The sequence below is a fragment of the Lottia gigantea genome (genome assembly GCF_000327385.1).
Source record: "Lottia gigantea unplaced genomic scaffold LOTGIsca_13, whole genome shotgun sequence".
Taxonomy (NCBI): Eukaryota; Metazoa; Mollusca; class Gastropoda; family Lottiidae; genus Lottia; species Lottia gigantea.
In genome coordinates, this window is record NW_008707425.1 from 1,843,953 (window position 1) to 1,861,485 (window position 17,533).

At 37.6% G+C, this 17,533-nt stretch overlaps 1 protein-coding gene across 1 annotated transcript in view; it reads left to right on the forward strand.

Moving 5' to 3' along the window:
• Positions 1-17,533, forward strand: part of LOTGIDRAFT_111500 (hypothetical protein) — a gene marked incomplete at both ends in the record, with an annotated part of 74,848 nt that overhangs the window by 12,093 nt on the left and 45,222 nt on the right. Inside the window, one exon of the mRNA XM_009048949.1 lies at positions 12,166-12,324. Within this exon, the coding sequence (XP_009047197.1) occupies positions 12,166-12,324 (159 nt within the window). The remainder of the gene's footprint in view (positions 1-12,165; positions 12,325-17,533) is intronic.

Genomic DNA, 17,533 nt, shown 5'->3' on the forward strand with positions numbered 1-17,533 from the left:
TTTTATAAAATTTCAAATGAGGAACACATATTGCTTTGTAAATATAAAGCAGCTGTAAGTGAACGTATGTTACCTAGCCTGGAAAGCTATCTTTTAACATTGAAAAGAAAAATACAGGCTTTGAATAGTTGCATCTACAACGGTTTTCAATATAGATCAATATTAAAATTATCACAAAATGGATCAATGAATTGGGTCACAAAAAAAAATTGAATACTTGAATACTTGAAATTTACAACATGAAAAATTTATTTCAAAGAATGTTTGAATATTGTTTCTAATTAATGTTAATGGCCATTATTTCTATGCCATTTTATAGAACTCTGGCTGGCATTTTACACAGCAACTTAGCAGTCTAGCATACTATTTCAATTTTTGTTGAGTCAAATCTATTTGAGAAAAACAGATTCACATGGGGTGTCTATAATCCGAAGATCGAAAATGGAAGACCTCTATAAAACGAAGACCCAACTATAAAACGAAGACCCACTATACTATAAAACGAAGACCCACTATACTATAAAACGAAGACCCACTATACTATAAAACGAAGACCCAACTATAAAACGAAGACCCACTATACTATAAAACGAAGACCTACTATACTATAAAACGAAGACCCAACTATAAAATGAAGACCCACTATACTATAAAACGAAGACCCACTATACTATAAAACGAAGACCCTACAATAACTATCTGATACAAGATTTAAAGTGATACATTACTTAGTATTTCTGTATTTTTCTGCTTATGTTTATGTCGATGAGACCTTTTTTTTTTCTAGATGCCACCTGTGCAATACAGAATACAATTGAAGTGAAATCAGGACAAAGGGTTTAGCTAAAGTCATTGAAGAATAATGACAGCTATAATCCACTCCCTAGTATATCCAATTTCTCCAGACTATTGACATCAGATTTTGGCAAATTCCGAGACAATCTCTCCATCAGAGCCTTCCGTTCCAAGGCTTTGGCATTCATTGCCGCCTTTGACAAGGCTGGAATCTTGAACATTTCTGAAAAACAAAGATCAGACACTAAGGATGAATGTCATATTGTGTTTGGTCTTGGTGTCTATCTGTGTGTGTCCGCACACCTCTGTCTCTAAGTCACCTGAATTAATGCCTGAAGGAAGACGGCGCACCGTGCGAAAAGGTCCCCAAATTAAGACTTGGGGAAAAGTATAATAAGCTGTCCCCAAATTCATGTACCGGTACATGATTCATGAATTCTCTGGTTGCTGATAAACCGGAAACCCCGCACGCTTTTTAGGCCTTACTGGGAACGAAATATTTGTTATGTAAAATTGCTCATTAATCCGGTTATTCGGATTCTGGTTCTGCACGGTCGTGATTGGGAACTAATTATCAATTTATATAGTAATTAGTATTCAATCAAAGCCGTGGATATTCGCCACCCGGGTGGCGAATAGTCCACGTCCATTAATTTGACTATTCGCCATCCGGGTGGCAGAAAAATCTCTAAAAATTCATGAAATGTCAGCCTTTTTGACATAATTGTTTCTTTCAGTGACATATTAGTCGACTCTGAGTAATTTGTAATGGATTTTGTCAGGTTCAGACAAGACCGTGTTAATATAAATTGAATTTCTTGCAATGAAACGAAAGTAGAAATTCCGCCATTTTGTTTACACCAAATTAGCATACATCCCAAAAGGTCCTGTTAGTGTTGCTATGAAATTTAGCATCATACGTTTGTATAAGAAATCCGTAGAAAAAAAATGAAATAAAATAAAGTTTTACGCTCTACTTTTCTGCACCTGTATGGGCTACTGAGGATGGGCAAACGCCATGCAGTGTGCAATGAGGGAAATTTTGTCAGGACAGCGACATTAGCCTACTCTTATTTTCGATTTTCAATTGTCGAGGGATCTTTACGTAAGTAAAAAAAAGGTTGATGAAGATGTTTAAATAGTATAAAAAATAAGACATAGCAGGCGCGTGTCCAAATTGTGTCACATTTAACCTAGACGCATTTTCCAAGTAAGCCCTTCCGATCGAGGAGGAGAAATCGAATCGAAAAATCCAAAGACGATTGGAGCCATCGCGAATGTGTGAGTAATGTATGTGGGTGGTAAATACACTGCATTGGGGTGGGTGGAAATATGTATTCGAAGTAATCAGGTTTAAGGTATAATAAAGCGTACGATACTGTGGGTGGTAAGTAATGAGTACGGGTGGTAATAAGGCGTACGGTAATACACAATACTGACGGGTGGTAAGTAATGTTTAAGGGGGGTAATAAGGCGTACAGTAATACACAATACTGTGGGGTGGTAAGTAATGTTTTAGGGTGGTAATAAGATGTACGATAATACACAATACTGACGGGTGGTAAGTAATGTGTACGGGTGATAGTAAGGTGTACGATAATACACAATACTGACCCTAATTGCTGTTCACCAACCTCAGCTCCTGTTCACCACCCACAGCTCTTGTTCACATACCTAGTTGATGTTTACCACCCTAACACCCTCAGCTCTTGTTTACCACCCTAGCTATCGTTCAACACCATCAGTTCTTGTATATCACCCACAGTTCTTGTTTACCACCCCAATTCTTTGTTACCAACCTAGTTGTTTTTCATTAACCTAGCTGTTGTACCACCCTGAATAATTGTTTACCACTCTCAGCTCTTGTTTCATTAACCTAGCTGTTGTTTACCACCCTTAATACTTGTTTACCACCCTTAATACTCACAATGCTTGTTGACCACACACAGCTCTTGTTTCATTAACATAGCTGTTGTTCACCACCCCCAGGTCTTGTTCACCACCCCCAGGTCTTTTTTGCCACCCACAATACTTGTGTAACACCCATAATTCTTGTTTGCCACCCTAAGCTCTTGTTCACCTACTTAGTTGTTGTTCACCATCTTCAGCTATTGTTCTCCACCCTGGGTTATTTTTACCACCCGAGCTGTTGTTTACCACCCGTAGGTCTAGTTTAACAGCCACAATTCTTGTTTACCAACCTACATTGGTTTACCACCCTCAGCTCTTGTTCACCACCCTCGTTCCTGTTTACCACCCGCAGATCTTGTTTACCACTTCCAGCTCTTGTTGACCACCCTCAGCTCTTGTTTACTACCACCAATACTTGTTTACCACTCGCAATTCTTGTTTGCCAACCTCAACTTTTGTTAACCACCTTAAGCTCTTGTTGTCACCAGCCTATCCTCTTGTTGTTGTTAACCACTCTTGGCTCTTGTTAACCACCCTCGGCTCTTGTTTACCACCCTAGTTGTTATTGATTAACCCAGCTCCCGTTTACTATCCAAAAATCTTGTTTACTGCCTTCAGCTCTTGTTTACCACCCTCGGTCTTTGTTTCCAATCGTAGGTCTAGTTAACCACCCTCCGTTCCTGTTCACCACCCGCAGTTCTTGTTTACCACTTCCAGCTCTTGATCACCACCCTCACATCTTGTTTACCACCCCAATATTTGTTTACCACTCACAATTCTTGTGTACCATCGACAATTCTTGTTAACCACCCTAAGTTCTTTTTTTACCATCCTCAGCTTTTGTTCCAGCTTTCCTAAACTAATAGGGAATGTCAGAAATTCGCGTTTTTGGGAATCCGATTCTAAAAATCTTCAAAGGGTGGGATCTCCCACACACTATATAAAAAATCCTTAAATTTGCCGGGAAATGTCAAGAAAAAACGCTTCCGGGCATAAAAAAAAACAAATGCAGAGCCACGTGAGGTTTGTAGGTGACATGAATATCGAGACTAAATTTCATAGACGTGATTCAAAAAAGTGGTGGCCAAATTGACATTACACCGGTTGACTATAAATAGCCATCCAATGGGACAGCGATTATCAATTATAAGTAGATGTTATTTTCGTACATTTTTCTGAAAGGAATTGCAAAAAAGCGTTTCTAATGAACATAAAAAAACATTATAATGCATGTAACGCTATAGCCTTCACAGCTAATAATGTCAGTCTCTAGAGACATTAAAGTTTTAAAAACGGGTGGCAAATGAAAAATGAGGTTGGCGAATAATTGTTTGCCACCTGGGTGGCGAATATCCTCGGCCATTCATCAATCCAACGTGTGTCACTTTGACTTTTAAGTAGGCCTACTTCATACTGGCTTCCGGATTAGCGGTTTTTGTCGTGGTGTTGATAATGATCACTTATGTAGGTGTTGAGGGTCGTCCCGCTTGTCTTCATTACGTCTATCATTGATATTTGTGTTATATTTATTCCATCATATAATTTACGTTTTTTCCAAAACATACCGTAGCCTATAATAGTTCGAGAAGGTGACAAAATGCCGAGATGAATGTTTACACTAACCGCGTAATGTACAGTGCGCAGAATCCAAGGCTATACTAGCCGATAAATCATTAAAATGTTATCTCTGTGACGGGTTATTCAACCGGTTTGTACACACGATTTAAAATGTACAGCTTCATTATTGCATAGAACTGGTTGCAGTACTGGTTACAGTTCTATGATTATAGGAAGTGGGCATATATTTATCGTTTTGTTTAGCCTGGCACAATACGTTCTTGTTCACAAACGTTTCAACAACGATCGACTAATTACTAACAAAAGGATTTTAAAATATTGGTACCGTGATAAAAATGATATACATTGAATTTAAATCAAATTTAGACCTATCATACGTTTGGATTATAGCTGTCTTTATTCTTCATTGACTTTAGCTAAACCCTTTGTCCTGATTTCACTTCAATTGTATTCTGTATTGCACAGGTGGCATCTAGAAAAAAAGGTCTCATCGACATAAGCAACAAAATACAGAAATACTAAGTAATGTATCACTTTAAATCTTGTATCAGATAGTTATTGTAGGGTCTTCGTTTTATAGTTGGGTCTTCGTTTTATAGTATAGTGGGTCTTCGTTTTATAGTTGGGTCTTCGTTTTATAGAGATCTTCCATCTTCGATCTTCGGATTATACACACCCGATTCACATGGTCATGTACAGAGTACATTTGATTAAGGTAATTTTTAAAATAAAATATCTCAAATTTTCTCAGAACAATCACCTGGCTTTGTTTACATGTAGAGATAGCCTTGACCTCAGCTTTCATGTGATCATCTGCAATTGTTAGTTTGTTCAGTAGTTAGTTCTCAAACACGGTTTTAGTGAGAACACTACTTGTGTCTCATATATGCGCCAATTGGTTTGAGAGTTGTGTAACAAAGAGAGAAGTTAGCCATAACTTGGTAGTTGGCAGGGGTAGAATTTAAGAGATAGGCTATGCTAATAGTTTATTATCAGTGACTAGTTTCGTTCGTGTTTGAACTCTTCAGACTGATTAGACTCACCTTGCGAAGTTCTATTTATACTGTTCAGAGGCCCCAGTGCGATATTACTGTGATGTGGGTTTTATTGAGGTTGTTTGGCAAGTATGTATTGGGGTTACCAGGGTGGATTTTCACCGGGGCTACTGGGGTTTAGTTAGTTCAGGGGTAGGCAGGTTTAAGACTTCACCTGACCATCTGGGTTAAGAGACGCTAGGAGGAATAAGAGCAAAGGTAACTTTGAAGTTAGATACCCAAAAGTTGTACTGACATGCACAGGGTGGTGAAGGTACTGTCCAGCACTGAACAGTGAAAATGAGATGTAGGAGGAAATTATGTAACAAAGAGAGAAGTGGGGGTGTCCAAGTTTAGATTTTGTCATTGATCCCATGTGGACTTTATTGGAGCACCAATTGGCAGTAAATTGGTGCCAAGTTGCTTGATTATTTAGTAGGCAAGATTTCGTCTAGAGTGTCTCGGTAAATGAAAGTGGGAGGTGACAGGTATGTTACGATAGATAGTTCATCACTTTAGCATTAGCTTTGGCAGACTGGTTGGTGGAAAAGTAAACTCTTTGTCTTTTAGCCAGTGGATTTTCTGCCATGAAGGTGGTTAAAGATTCTGAGTTTAAAAGTGAATCATGACTGCCCACAGGGGTCACAAAATTATCCAAAACTGGGTCGTTGGTGTTGAGTGTTAGAAGAGGGGATGGCGTGCATGGAAAAGAAGATCGAAGAATCACCAATTTTATTGAAAATGACGATAGATCTCCTGAAACTTTGCAACTATTAGGTGTAATTCTGAGCAAGCTGAAAGACACAAAAGCGAAAATTACCAATTTGGATGAAGAAATGAAAGAATACCATTCAAGATTGGAAAATGATCAATTGGCTGATACTGATTTTCAGGAAGCTGATATTTTGTCCGATAATCATGTATTGCTGATAAATCGCCTGGAAAAGTACTACAGAACCCTGAAAGAACTGCCCACGTCAAGTTCTCCAGATCAAAACCCCCATCGTAAACTCGCAAAACATTCTGCCGTGAAGCTACCTAAAATGGTTTTGCCTACGTTTGATGGTGATCGAAGAAAGTGGATAAGTTTTTGGGACGTATTCCACAGCGAAATACACGGATGCCGTGATATTTCCAACGTTCAAAAATTCAATTTCCTGAGAGGTCAACTATCAGAAACAGTCAAGAAGCGAGTTGAAGGTATACTAGCCGGCGATGCCAACTATGATCTACTGGTAAAGACATTAGAAGATAATTACGGAAACAAAACAGCTATGTGTTGCTCTTTGTAGTTTTGGTAAACCAGAATATACAGCCTCTTCACTAAGAACATTTTATGATTCAGTTAATGGTGATGTTAGATCGCTTTCCACTCTGGGTTTATCAGCGAATACATACGGTGACTTTTATGTTTCAATCTTGATAGAGAAACTTCCTGCTGATGTCCTGACTGGTTTGTTAGAGAAGTATCCTGATGACAACCCTTCCTTGCAACAACTGATGGAATTCATTCACGTTGAAGTGAAAAAGCTGGAACAAGTAGCATACTTCAATGCCCAGCAGGCCAACCAAAACTTGTTCAATATATAAAGCACAGCACAACACGTTCTAGTGTACCATGTCTACAGAAGATCGTATGTCAGCCGTTCAATCTGCAAATCTATGTCTAAACTATCTTAAACCCACCCACTCTGTGACTCTGTGTCCTAGTAGGTGGCGTTGCTCAGTTTGCAGAGAACCACATCACACGAGTCTTCATGGGGCAAAGGCATTCCAAACTTCAAAGCCTACTACATCAAAGCAAGTCGAGTCTGGTACAACTGCCTTTACTCAGAGTCTTACCTACAGTGATGGTTTACCTGACAGCAGAAATTCATCTGATGAAACTCACAGAACATTTTCTCCAGTTCTTTTGAAGACAGCTACTCCAATGGTTCAAAACGACAACATCATTATATCTGCTAACATTTTTATAGATGAGGGATCTTCATTGACATACACCTCAACCAAGTATAGCAGTAACCTCAACATCGTTCCACACGCCAATTGCTTCGTCAAAATCGACACCTTTGGAGGAAAATCCATCAGACAGCAGTTTCCTGTTTGCTCCTTTGACGTCATAACAGAGGATGGTCCCATCACGATCGACACCTTACTCAAGGACGTTATTGTTCACCCCATCAATTGTGAACACTAGTCTGAGTGTCTTGATAAGCCTCACCTACAGGGCTTAACCCTTGCCGACACCTTTCAACATTCTTTGTTTGAAGTCGACATACTGCTGGGAGTTGATTTGGCATGGAAATTTTTAAAACCAGACGTGATTAGTGGTTTCGCAACTGCTCAAGCTTCATCACTTGGATACGTACTCTCAGGACCACTAAAGTCAGAGTACAATGGTTTTCAACGCTGTATGCAAAGCTTTGCTGTGGACTCCCACAACACAGTCATTTCATGGTTATCACCTTCCACCAGTGATGTCAATTTATACCAACAAGTAGAAGTTGCTTTAGGTTTTGACAATATTGGCATCAACAATTCCACTGACAAGCTACGAGATGATTGCTTCATCGAACGCTTCATAAGCCAAATAGAGTATCATGGAAGCACCTACTACGCACCTTTACCATGGCTTGATGATCACCCAGATCTACCATCAAACTTATCAATCACTGTTGGTCGTCTTGAACAATGAACAGGTCAAACGAAGATTACTTAAGTTACAACTCAAGACCAACTGAAGAAAGGTTATATGGAGACTGTGGAACCTGACAAAGAATGGGATGAAGTTAACTGTCACTATCTCAGTCATTTCTTTGTTCTTCGTTCCAACAGTAAGACGACACCACTTCGAGTTGTTTTTGCAGCTAATGCCAGTAGAACGTCACTGAATGATTGTCTACACACAGGTCCTTGCCTCCTAAGATCTCTACACAAACTCATTCACAGAATTCGTACTCAGAAAGTATGCCTTTGTAGCAGACATCGAAAAAGCATTTCTTAGAATCAAGCTGCTACAAAAAGATAGAGATTATGTCAGATTTCTGTGGTATGAAGATGGCGACCCAAACAAGTCCATGAAGGTATATCGATACACATCAGTATTTTTTGGTGGAACCAGCTCTCCATTTATTCTCAATGTTGTCATCTTGTATCATCTGAATAGATTTTGCAACACTTCTGATGAGAGCACCTTGAGTGTAGCCAACGGCCTTCGAGAGAAACTGTATTGTGACGATGTTCTGTCTGGTCAGCCAGATGAGGAAAGTGCAGTTACCTACTACAAGACTTCTAGAAAACTAATGAAGTCTGCGGGTATGAACTTACGACAATGGTTCAGCAATTCAGCGATGTTACAACAACTGGTAAAAATTGAGTCGACTGGGTCTACTGCAAGTTCATCTGGTATACTTGGAATGGAATGGGATTTCTCTCAAGATGTCATCAAATTTCCAAAAAAGGCTCTTCAAATTCTTAATCCAGGGCAACTCACTAAACGTCAAGCTTTAAGCACCTGCAAAGAGGTTCATAGCATCAATATGGGAATTAAAACTAGAATGGGATCAACTGATTTCTGCCAATCTTCAAGATGATTTTAGAATTAATGAAATTGAAGAAGCAATGCAGTATAGCGTTCCTCGTTATCTTAATTTGGACACTAGCAGAGAGGTTCAACTTCATACTTTTGTGATACTTGCCCTAACAGTGCTACTGCTGGTTCCTGCTTCCTTGTTCAAGATGACAATGTCGTGCTTGTTGGATCCAAGTATAAAATTCCACGATATGTCTGCATTGGTTACATTCTTCTAAAAAGTTGCCAGTTTTTGTCCAGAATCGTAAGAAGGAAATCCTTGACCTCACCATGTTCAACAGTTGGTCTCATGTCAGTTCTGAGGATAATGTTGCAGACCTTCTATCTAGAGGATGTTTGGCTTATGAACTTTTACAGTCTACCGGTCCTCCAGATTGGCCAAAATGGAATCCTCCAGACGTCAAATCTGATGATAGAGTTTTTATCAACTTAGCATCTGTTCAATCTGAAGAAACGCCAAATTGGTTTTTAAGCAGTCTCTTTGATGTATCCAGATTCAATTCATATAACTTTCTTATTCACTCTGCAGCTCATGTTATACGCTTCACGAACAACTCCAGAAACCCGGAAGCTATTCAAGATGTACCCAGGCATGATAAACCGACAGACATTGGTCTAGCAGAACTCACTTCAGCTGAAAATGTCATTTTGAAATCGCATCAAAAAGAGTACTTTATTGAAGAACTGAAGTATTTGAAGAAAGAAACCAAAACTAGACCAACTTTAGTTCGTCAACTTAATCTTCAACTGGATAACAATGATCTTGTCTGCGCCGCCGGCAGACTTGAGTATGTCCATCTCAACGATAGAGCCAGGATGCCAGTGATGTTGGCGAAAAGCAATAAATTCACAGATCTCGTCATACAGGCGATACACAGACAACAGCTTCATGCGGGTGTTAACTGCACTGTCGTTGCACTCAGGAAGTCATTTTGGGTACCCTCAGCGAGGAGTCAAGTGGCAAGAGTATTGAGGAAATGCATCATCTGCAAACGGAATGTTGGTCGACCCTACAAGTTACCGCAATCTCCACCTCTACCAGACTTTAGATTGAACAAGCTAAAGCCCTTTTCGTCAATTGGTATAGATTACACAGGTAATCTAACTGTTAAAGGGATTGATAAGAAGAGATACAAATGCTACATCTGCCTTTTTGCATGCAGTACCACTAGGAATGTTAATCTAGAGGTTGTTACAGATTTGACTGCTGATCAATGCATACAAGCTCTCCGAAGACATTGTGCAATATATGGTGTACCAGAGCACATCATCTGTGATAATGCTAAAACATTTGTCAAAGCTGAAGAAGATCTCCAGATTTTATTCAAACTTACAGCTGATGATCTGATTAAAACACATCTTACAAGGAATAGGATTAAGCTACATCATATACCAGCCAAGTCTCCTCATTGCGGTGGTATGTATGAAAGGTTAATTGGTGTTATAAAACTGTGTCTAAAGAAGATTCTTGATTAATCTTGGTGAACTGCAAACTATAATCAAAGAGGTACAAGCAACTGTAAACGACAGACCCTTGACGTTTGTTTCAAACTCCACAGAAGATCCAGAGCCTTTAACTCCGTCAAAACTACTTCTAGGATTTGATGTTACACCACTACCACATCTTCTTGTCGACAATGATATTGAAGATGAAGATTTTTCAACTCATGACAGCCTAAACCTAGCTGTTTAAAGACGTTCCATATTGTACAATTATTTTGTAGAACGGTTTCGAAGTGAATATTATTCTACCTTAAGGGAGCGTCATGTTTACCAATCTAAGAGGTCGGCAGCAACTGATGCTTTGATCTCCATTGGTGATGTTGTTCTTGTCAATAGCAATGATTTGCCAAGATTAATATGGAAATTAGCCATAATTCAGAAATTGTTAAAAGGCAAGGATGGTAGAGTACGGGCAGCTCAGATTCGAACCAATAACGGGACTTCCACTCGTTCTTTACACCTTTTATATTTCTTAAAAGTGTCGCTTTTAGAGTTTTTCAAGAAAAAAGAGAGAAACACAGAGATTCCATAGACTGAATTACGTAGAAGTAGAAGGATAGCAGAAAGTTCAATGCCCCGCCCCCAATATGTGTAATCTGCAAAATAGATCGGGGTGTTTCGGACTATAATTTATTGATATACAATGTAAAAGTGTCTGGATGTTAGAGACTATCCTATAACCACTTCCTCTGCATGCTTTTCAGAACAGTTGTTGATTGAACATGTGTTGTGTAATATAGTGTTTATATTTCCTCTTGTTATTTCATACTTATGTGGTATACCAACTCCCACAAATAATAAAGGTGTTAAATTTTAACTCATTCTCCTAAACCGCAAACGATTTCTTATGGGAATTGCTGGAGGGAAAGTTAGCAACTAAATCTGAGAGTTTAGTGCTGGATATGGGATCACCGAGATCATTGAAGTTTGAAACATTAGAAACTACCAGAGTTGCACATACACATCTCAGTTTCGCATTGTACAATTTTTTTTAAAAGAATGATCTCGAGCAATTCAATCTCTCCTTCTACATATCTAATATTTATATATTTCTATTCTCCTCAATCTGACCTGCAAAAGATCAAAACACAGTTGTGGTTTTGCCAAAGAGGAATGTCAGTAAATTTTATAAAATTGGAAATATTTTGTCAGATCAGTAGGCCTATCTAACACTAAACTTACAATTTATATGTACCAAATCTTGCCGAATAATTGTGAAAAATTTTTTTCAAATCCAACAAGGTTCGAATGATATGTGTTAATGGGAATCTTGGTCCTGGTGGGATTCTTAGATCAACTATTTTGTGAAGAATATGCATTTATATATTGATGCGATCTCATGCAAGTTTGAAATTGGTAATAATTGGATCACAGGTTTCAGAGTTATTGCCCTTGACTTAGTAAAAACTTGTCAAATTTGGGTTGTAGGCACGATAGAGACTACAGTTTTTATCTGATCTTGATTAAACTAGATATGCTTGATGAGATTTTGATCAAGTTAGAAATTGGTTATATTCGGATGATGAACAGTTTCAGAGTTATTGCCCTTGTGTGTACAGCGATGAGACATTCTTCATGTTTGAATTTGATGATAACTTGATGAACTGTTTCAGTTTTTTTGCCTTGACTTAAAGATGATATTAAGATTATTTAAGAAATTCATTATTAAGCCACAAAAGATGTTGTTATCATGTCCGACAGCTGGCAGTGGGCGTATGTTACCTTGCCTGTCAAGCTATCTTTAATTCTTAGGTTGGTATTGTTGGAAGAACTGGTGCAGGTAAATCATCTTTAACAGTGGCATTATTTCGATTGATTGAAGCTGCCAATGGCACTATTAACATAGATGATCAAAATATAGGAGAACTTGGACTTCATGACCTACGCTCAAAACTAACCATACTGCCACAGGTAAGTTGGAAACCATCAAATGCAAATGCAAACAAATTTGAACTTGTATAATAACATGTCCATCCAAGCCAATAAGCAGCCAAGTACTTCTAAGGGGGAGGGGGGTGGGGGGGTGGCATACTTCCAATCCAGGTTTCAAGTAGGTACACCCTCCCCTCCCAGAAAACTTTGTGAGTTGTTACGTATTACAGTGGTGCTCTCTATAGAATTATTGCCCTTTTGGAAACATGAAGTCTGGGGACCTCCTCTAGATTTTTTGAAGAATTTGACTTCCTAACGAATTTAAGTTTTATATGTATCGGGACTGTGGGACCACCACAAGAAAATTCCAGACATTTCCCAGCGAATTTGGGATTTAAGATTATTTGTATAGTGTCTTTGGTATGCCGCTTAGAAAATTTTGAGGATAAGATGCCCAGAAACACGATTTCCTGACATTTCTTAACGAAATTAACGTTCAAGATTATTTGTATAGCGTTTGACACCCAGAAACATGATTTTATGACATTTCTTTTGACCCCCCTAATTCCCCCCTTGGCTAAGGGCCTATAACCCAAACTGTCTTCTTAGTCCATTAGGTGCAGATACAGAAAACTCTATACATTTTATATCATTTCTGATAGATTATAAAAGCATAATGGAGTGGACCGAAGTTGTTAAGTACAAGTGTTAGACAAAGCGTATAATAGTTTCTCAGTTGTCCTTGATGACCAAACATTTCTGACAACATCTGTCATCTACTCACCACTGATTTAACTAGAACTGTGAACATGGTAAGTGTGGCAATGAGATGTTAACCCTTGGCTTTTGGATCTTTTGATACTTCTAGCTTGTTAGATTTCAACTGTGGTGCTTTTAAGCCTGCTATTGGTGCACAGAAAATTGAAACTCTAAGATATCTGGTAAATAAATCAAGGAGCTACGTTTATCCGGTTGCCGATATCCGCACGCTTTTATCTGGTAACGGAATATTTACTATGTAAAATTACCCGTTACTCCGATGCTCCGGTTTCCGGTTCTGCACGGCTGTGATTGGGAACCAATTATCAAATTCTATAGTAAAAAGTATTCATCTTCCGGTCGTGTGTTACTGTGAGTTCTTCTAACTGGCTTCTGGATTAGCGGTATTTATGATGTCGCGTGATTGATGTTTAATAAATCCTCATTACGAGATTAAGCAATTAATTTAATCATCACGTGTAACTAATACCATTTATCGTTCAGTTATACTTCAATGTCATCTTTCGTTCAGTCATACCTGAATTCTATTATTGATACGGAATGCATCAAACGTTAGCCCTACGAAGTTACGGCACGGAAATTTGTGTTTATAAATCAGCGAAACTGATTATTAGAATATGCGGTTAATTTAATGACCATGTGCATGCTATCTTTCGTTCAGTAATACTTGAATTCAATTTTTTGTTCAGTCATACCCGAATTCCATCATGGCTACGGAACACATCAAACATTATCGCTACGATGATACGGCACAGTATTACGTTTATAAATTAGTGAATCCTAATTTTAAGGAATAATATTGTTATTATCATGCTATGATAGTGAAATAAAATGAAAAATTATAAACAATCGAGGTTCTTCACACGTATTGGCCCTATAAAGTACACACATGTCTATCACGTGTTGCGTACGTGACATTTGACAGGTGTCCTTATAGGAAGGGATATAACTCTAGTTATGGAATGGCATGTTTCAACTATCCAGATTTTCGTTAAACCGCATGATTTTATCGGGAACGGGAATGTGCGGATAAACGAAGCTCCACTGTATATAATTACTCTTACAGTTGCGATCTAGCAATGACCCAAGCATAAGAAGAACAAATTCGGGTGAAGAGTTATATTTATATGATTATTCATTATAAACCCCAATATTTTCTTAGCTTAGCCAAACGTCTATATTTAAGTGACCTTATTAATGATCACAATACCTAGTATTGGCAATTTAAGTTTATAACCTTGAATCAATAATATTGTCTATCCATTTGGGCTCATTGTCATAAGGGCTAATTCACATTTGAACTAATGTTTTTCGCTTTGGTGCAACTGGTTCAATTTGTTCTTTCCCATTTGGGCCACTGATTGGGATAAATAAAACAAGAAGCAGATGCTTATTAACTTCTTGCATATCTGGGTCATTCTCCAATAATCCCAACTTTTGAAGAACTTATTTTCAAAATAAATTATATTGATAATAGTTGTCTTTTTCACTTTTGTGACATGACAAAACTTCGAGCGTTGAACAGCAATATATACAGTGGTGTAACCTATTTTCGTGCATATAAGGATTCAACACCAAATTTCCTCTAAGTTCAAATAATGGATTTTTTTTTTATCTCTTAGATGCTTCCTCGGATATTTTACAAAATAATTAAAATGGGTTTATTTCAATTTTCTTTATGAATCCTTCACTTTGACCCATATTTCATGAGTAACCAACTCGACAATGGCGGCAAAATGCGTCACCTATTTTCGTGTACATTGCTTGATCTATAAATAAGTCGAGAAAAACACGTTGTATGAATACCAAGTGGTATAATTAACTTCTCCTTAGTATTTCTCTTAAATGTCATTCATTATTATTAGTGACAATTCCTTCAAAGAACCATGATTTAAAAAAAAATAGTGACTGACAAAATAAGATACGTAGCGTGATTTATTGCTAAAGTCATTGAAACAACATAAGAATATGGCCCACTTTGTGTTCCATAGATAGAAATTTTCTGCTGACACGGAATCTGCTAGCTGATCACGTGACTTCATTCGTTGGACTACATTCTAGCAGACGAAACTTCAATTACAACTAAGGATTGTAAGGAAATTCGGCCGATAAAAAATTGTGACGTTTGGTAATAACTGAAATCCACCATTTTGTATTTGTCAAAGTATACATTAATACATTTTACCTTGCTTGAAACTACTGAATTTATTCTACTAGCTGATATTGTACGGATAACTCATGTCTATCAAAACAAGCAAAAACAGAGGTCATGCGACGTCGCACATGTAAATTATTAATCCTTTCTGGAAATGCACGAAAAATAGGTTAGCACGAAATTAAGATACTTGACTGTACCGAAATTTGATTGGTTGTGAAAATTATGAGCTGTTAACCTCATTTAAGAACTGCAAATCAAGCAATGCGACATAAAACAAAGAATGGTAAATCGGTTGCAACGGCACAAAAGACCTTTGAAATGGTATCATATCGTTGAATTTTCTGATGATCTTCATTTTTCACTGTTTTCTCTTAAAAGGTTTCTCTCGATTATTCCCGCGCTAAATTGAGTAAAAGTCGTTTTTTAACAGCGTATTTCAAACTCTTTTTATGTTTACATTAATAGAACATATTATACCGGGTTTATCTTCTAAAGTCATGTATGGTTGATGATATTTATTATGATAAAGACACATACGATGATAGACAATACATAAAAACCCGGGGGGGACATCACAAACATAAACATACTGATGAATGAAAAGATGACAAGATGGCCGTCAGATCATGCTTACACGACTACTACATGTTCATCGACTGCCGGGCTTAAGCTGAAGTTTTCCTTTTGTCACTTGACAACTTCCGGTAACAACACAGAGCTAGTCACTATTTTATGTTAACATATCTGCTCAATTGAAACTCCATAGGTTAATGAAATGGTCGCAGATGTGTTGAAGCGGTGATTGTCTGCATTATTTTATTCATAAAATGAAAAATTATAGGCTATTCTTTTTGAAAACCAATAGTTTGAGAGTTTTACATCATTTGTAGTAATAACTTTTAAATTAGACACCCACTAATGCCCTGATTAATTAAGGCAACCGAGTTAAATTCAGGGAATTTGAAAGACAAAAATATTAAAACTATAACAAAACCACATTTGCAAAATGTAGACTCTTAAAAATGCCTTAAGTAGACTATACAGGAATAGTGGTAGCCTACAGGTCACATTTTTGTCAACTTAAAATATGATTCATGGAAACTAATGAAGGTGCCAATTAAAAAAATTTGTCAATATTGCTCCACAATAAACCTTTTTACCTATTCCAATGTTCATCTGATTACTATAGAAAATCAGTCTTACTATGTAACTCTTGGTCTACACACGGTTTAGGCCTTAACTTCTTTAATAGAAAGAAAGCTGAACTTTTATTTGAACAATGAAAGTAATATTGCCATAAATTACTTATCCACCTAGGTCTATCAACGATAAACAAGGAGTCGTTAGCACGCTCAAAATGAAGTGGGTTGTATCCATTGCAAGTTACCACAAACTTTATTTTTTGTGTATTCTATTAATATTTTGTTCCTATAGCCTTAATAAATTAGACTGTTGCCAGTTTGAGTAATTTGAACGGTACATAACGCCACAGCTACATTTTTTGTGGTATTCAGAAACATGTGATCGCCTTCAGTTGTAAAGAGACACCCCAGTACCTTTCTGTTATGAAATTTGATTAGTTAGATTTCGGGGAAGGGAGGGTTTGATTCTCCCAAATGTACAGGCCTATGGTGGAGCAGACACTTTATTTAGAAATTAGGATTAAGGGTCTTGATATTGGGTTTTCTTCTGTTCTTATTCTGATCTGAAATTAGAAAAAATAACTCGCCCGATGGGCGAGAAGTATAGTATCTGTTTTGTACTGATTGTTTTTAGTTTACTATGAACAATATTATCATTTAAGTTCTTATTTTTTGAATATGCAACTATCATTTTCTGCTTATAGACATGGGGGAATTTCTCTTGAAGGCTCTTATAGTGGGCATGAACTATCTTGCTTGCTCGATTGCTGGTTGTATTAAACGGGACAACAAAGGGTGCTATGCCTACATTATGATGAATATTTAGTCCTATTGGTCTTGCTGTATTCAATGTCTCAATCCAATGGGCCTCCCTAGATTGACGGAATTTGGTAGTTTCATCTTCGGGCAAGTCAATTTCTATACGCTCAATTGGGATTAGGGTGAGATCGTCTATTGAATGGTCGTCGAGGTTGAAATGATTAGAAACAGGCTTGTCTTTCTTTAATTTGATGTCCGACCTATGAGCATTAAAGCAAGTTCGTAAATTATTCTTAGTTTCTCCTACATATTGTTTGGGGCATTTCTTGCATGAAATTAAATATATTACATTCGAATGTTCGCATGTTAGATGTTCCTGGATCGGGTACCTTTATTCATAGAGTGCTAC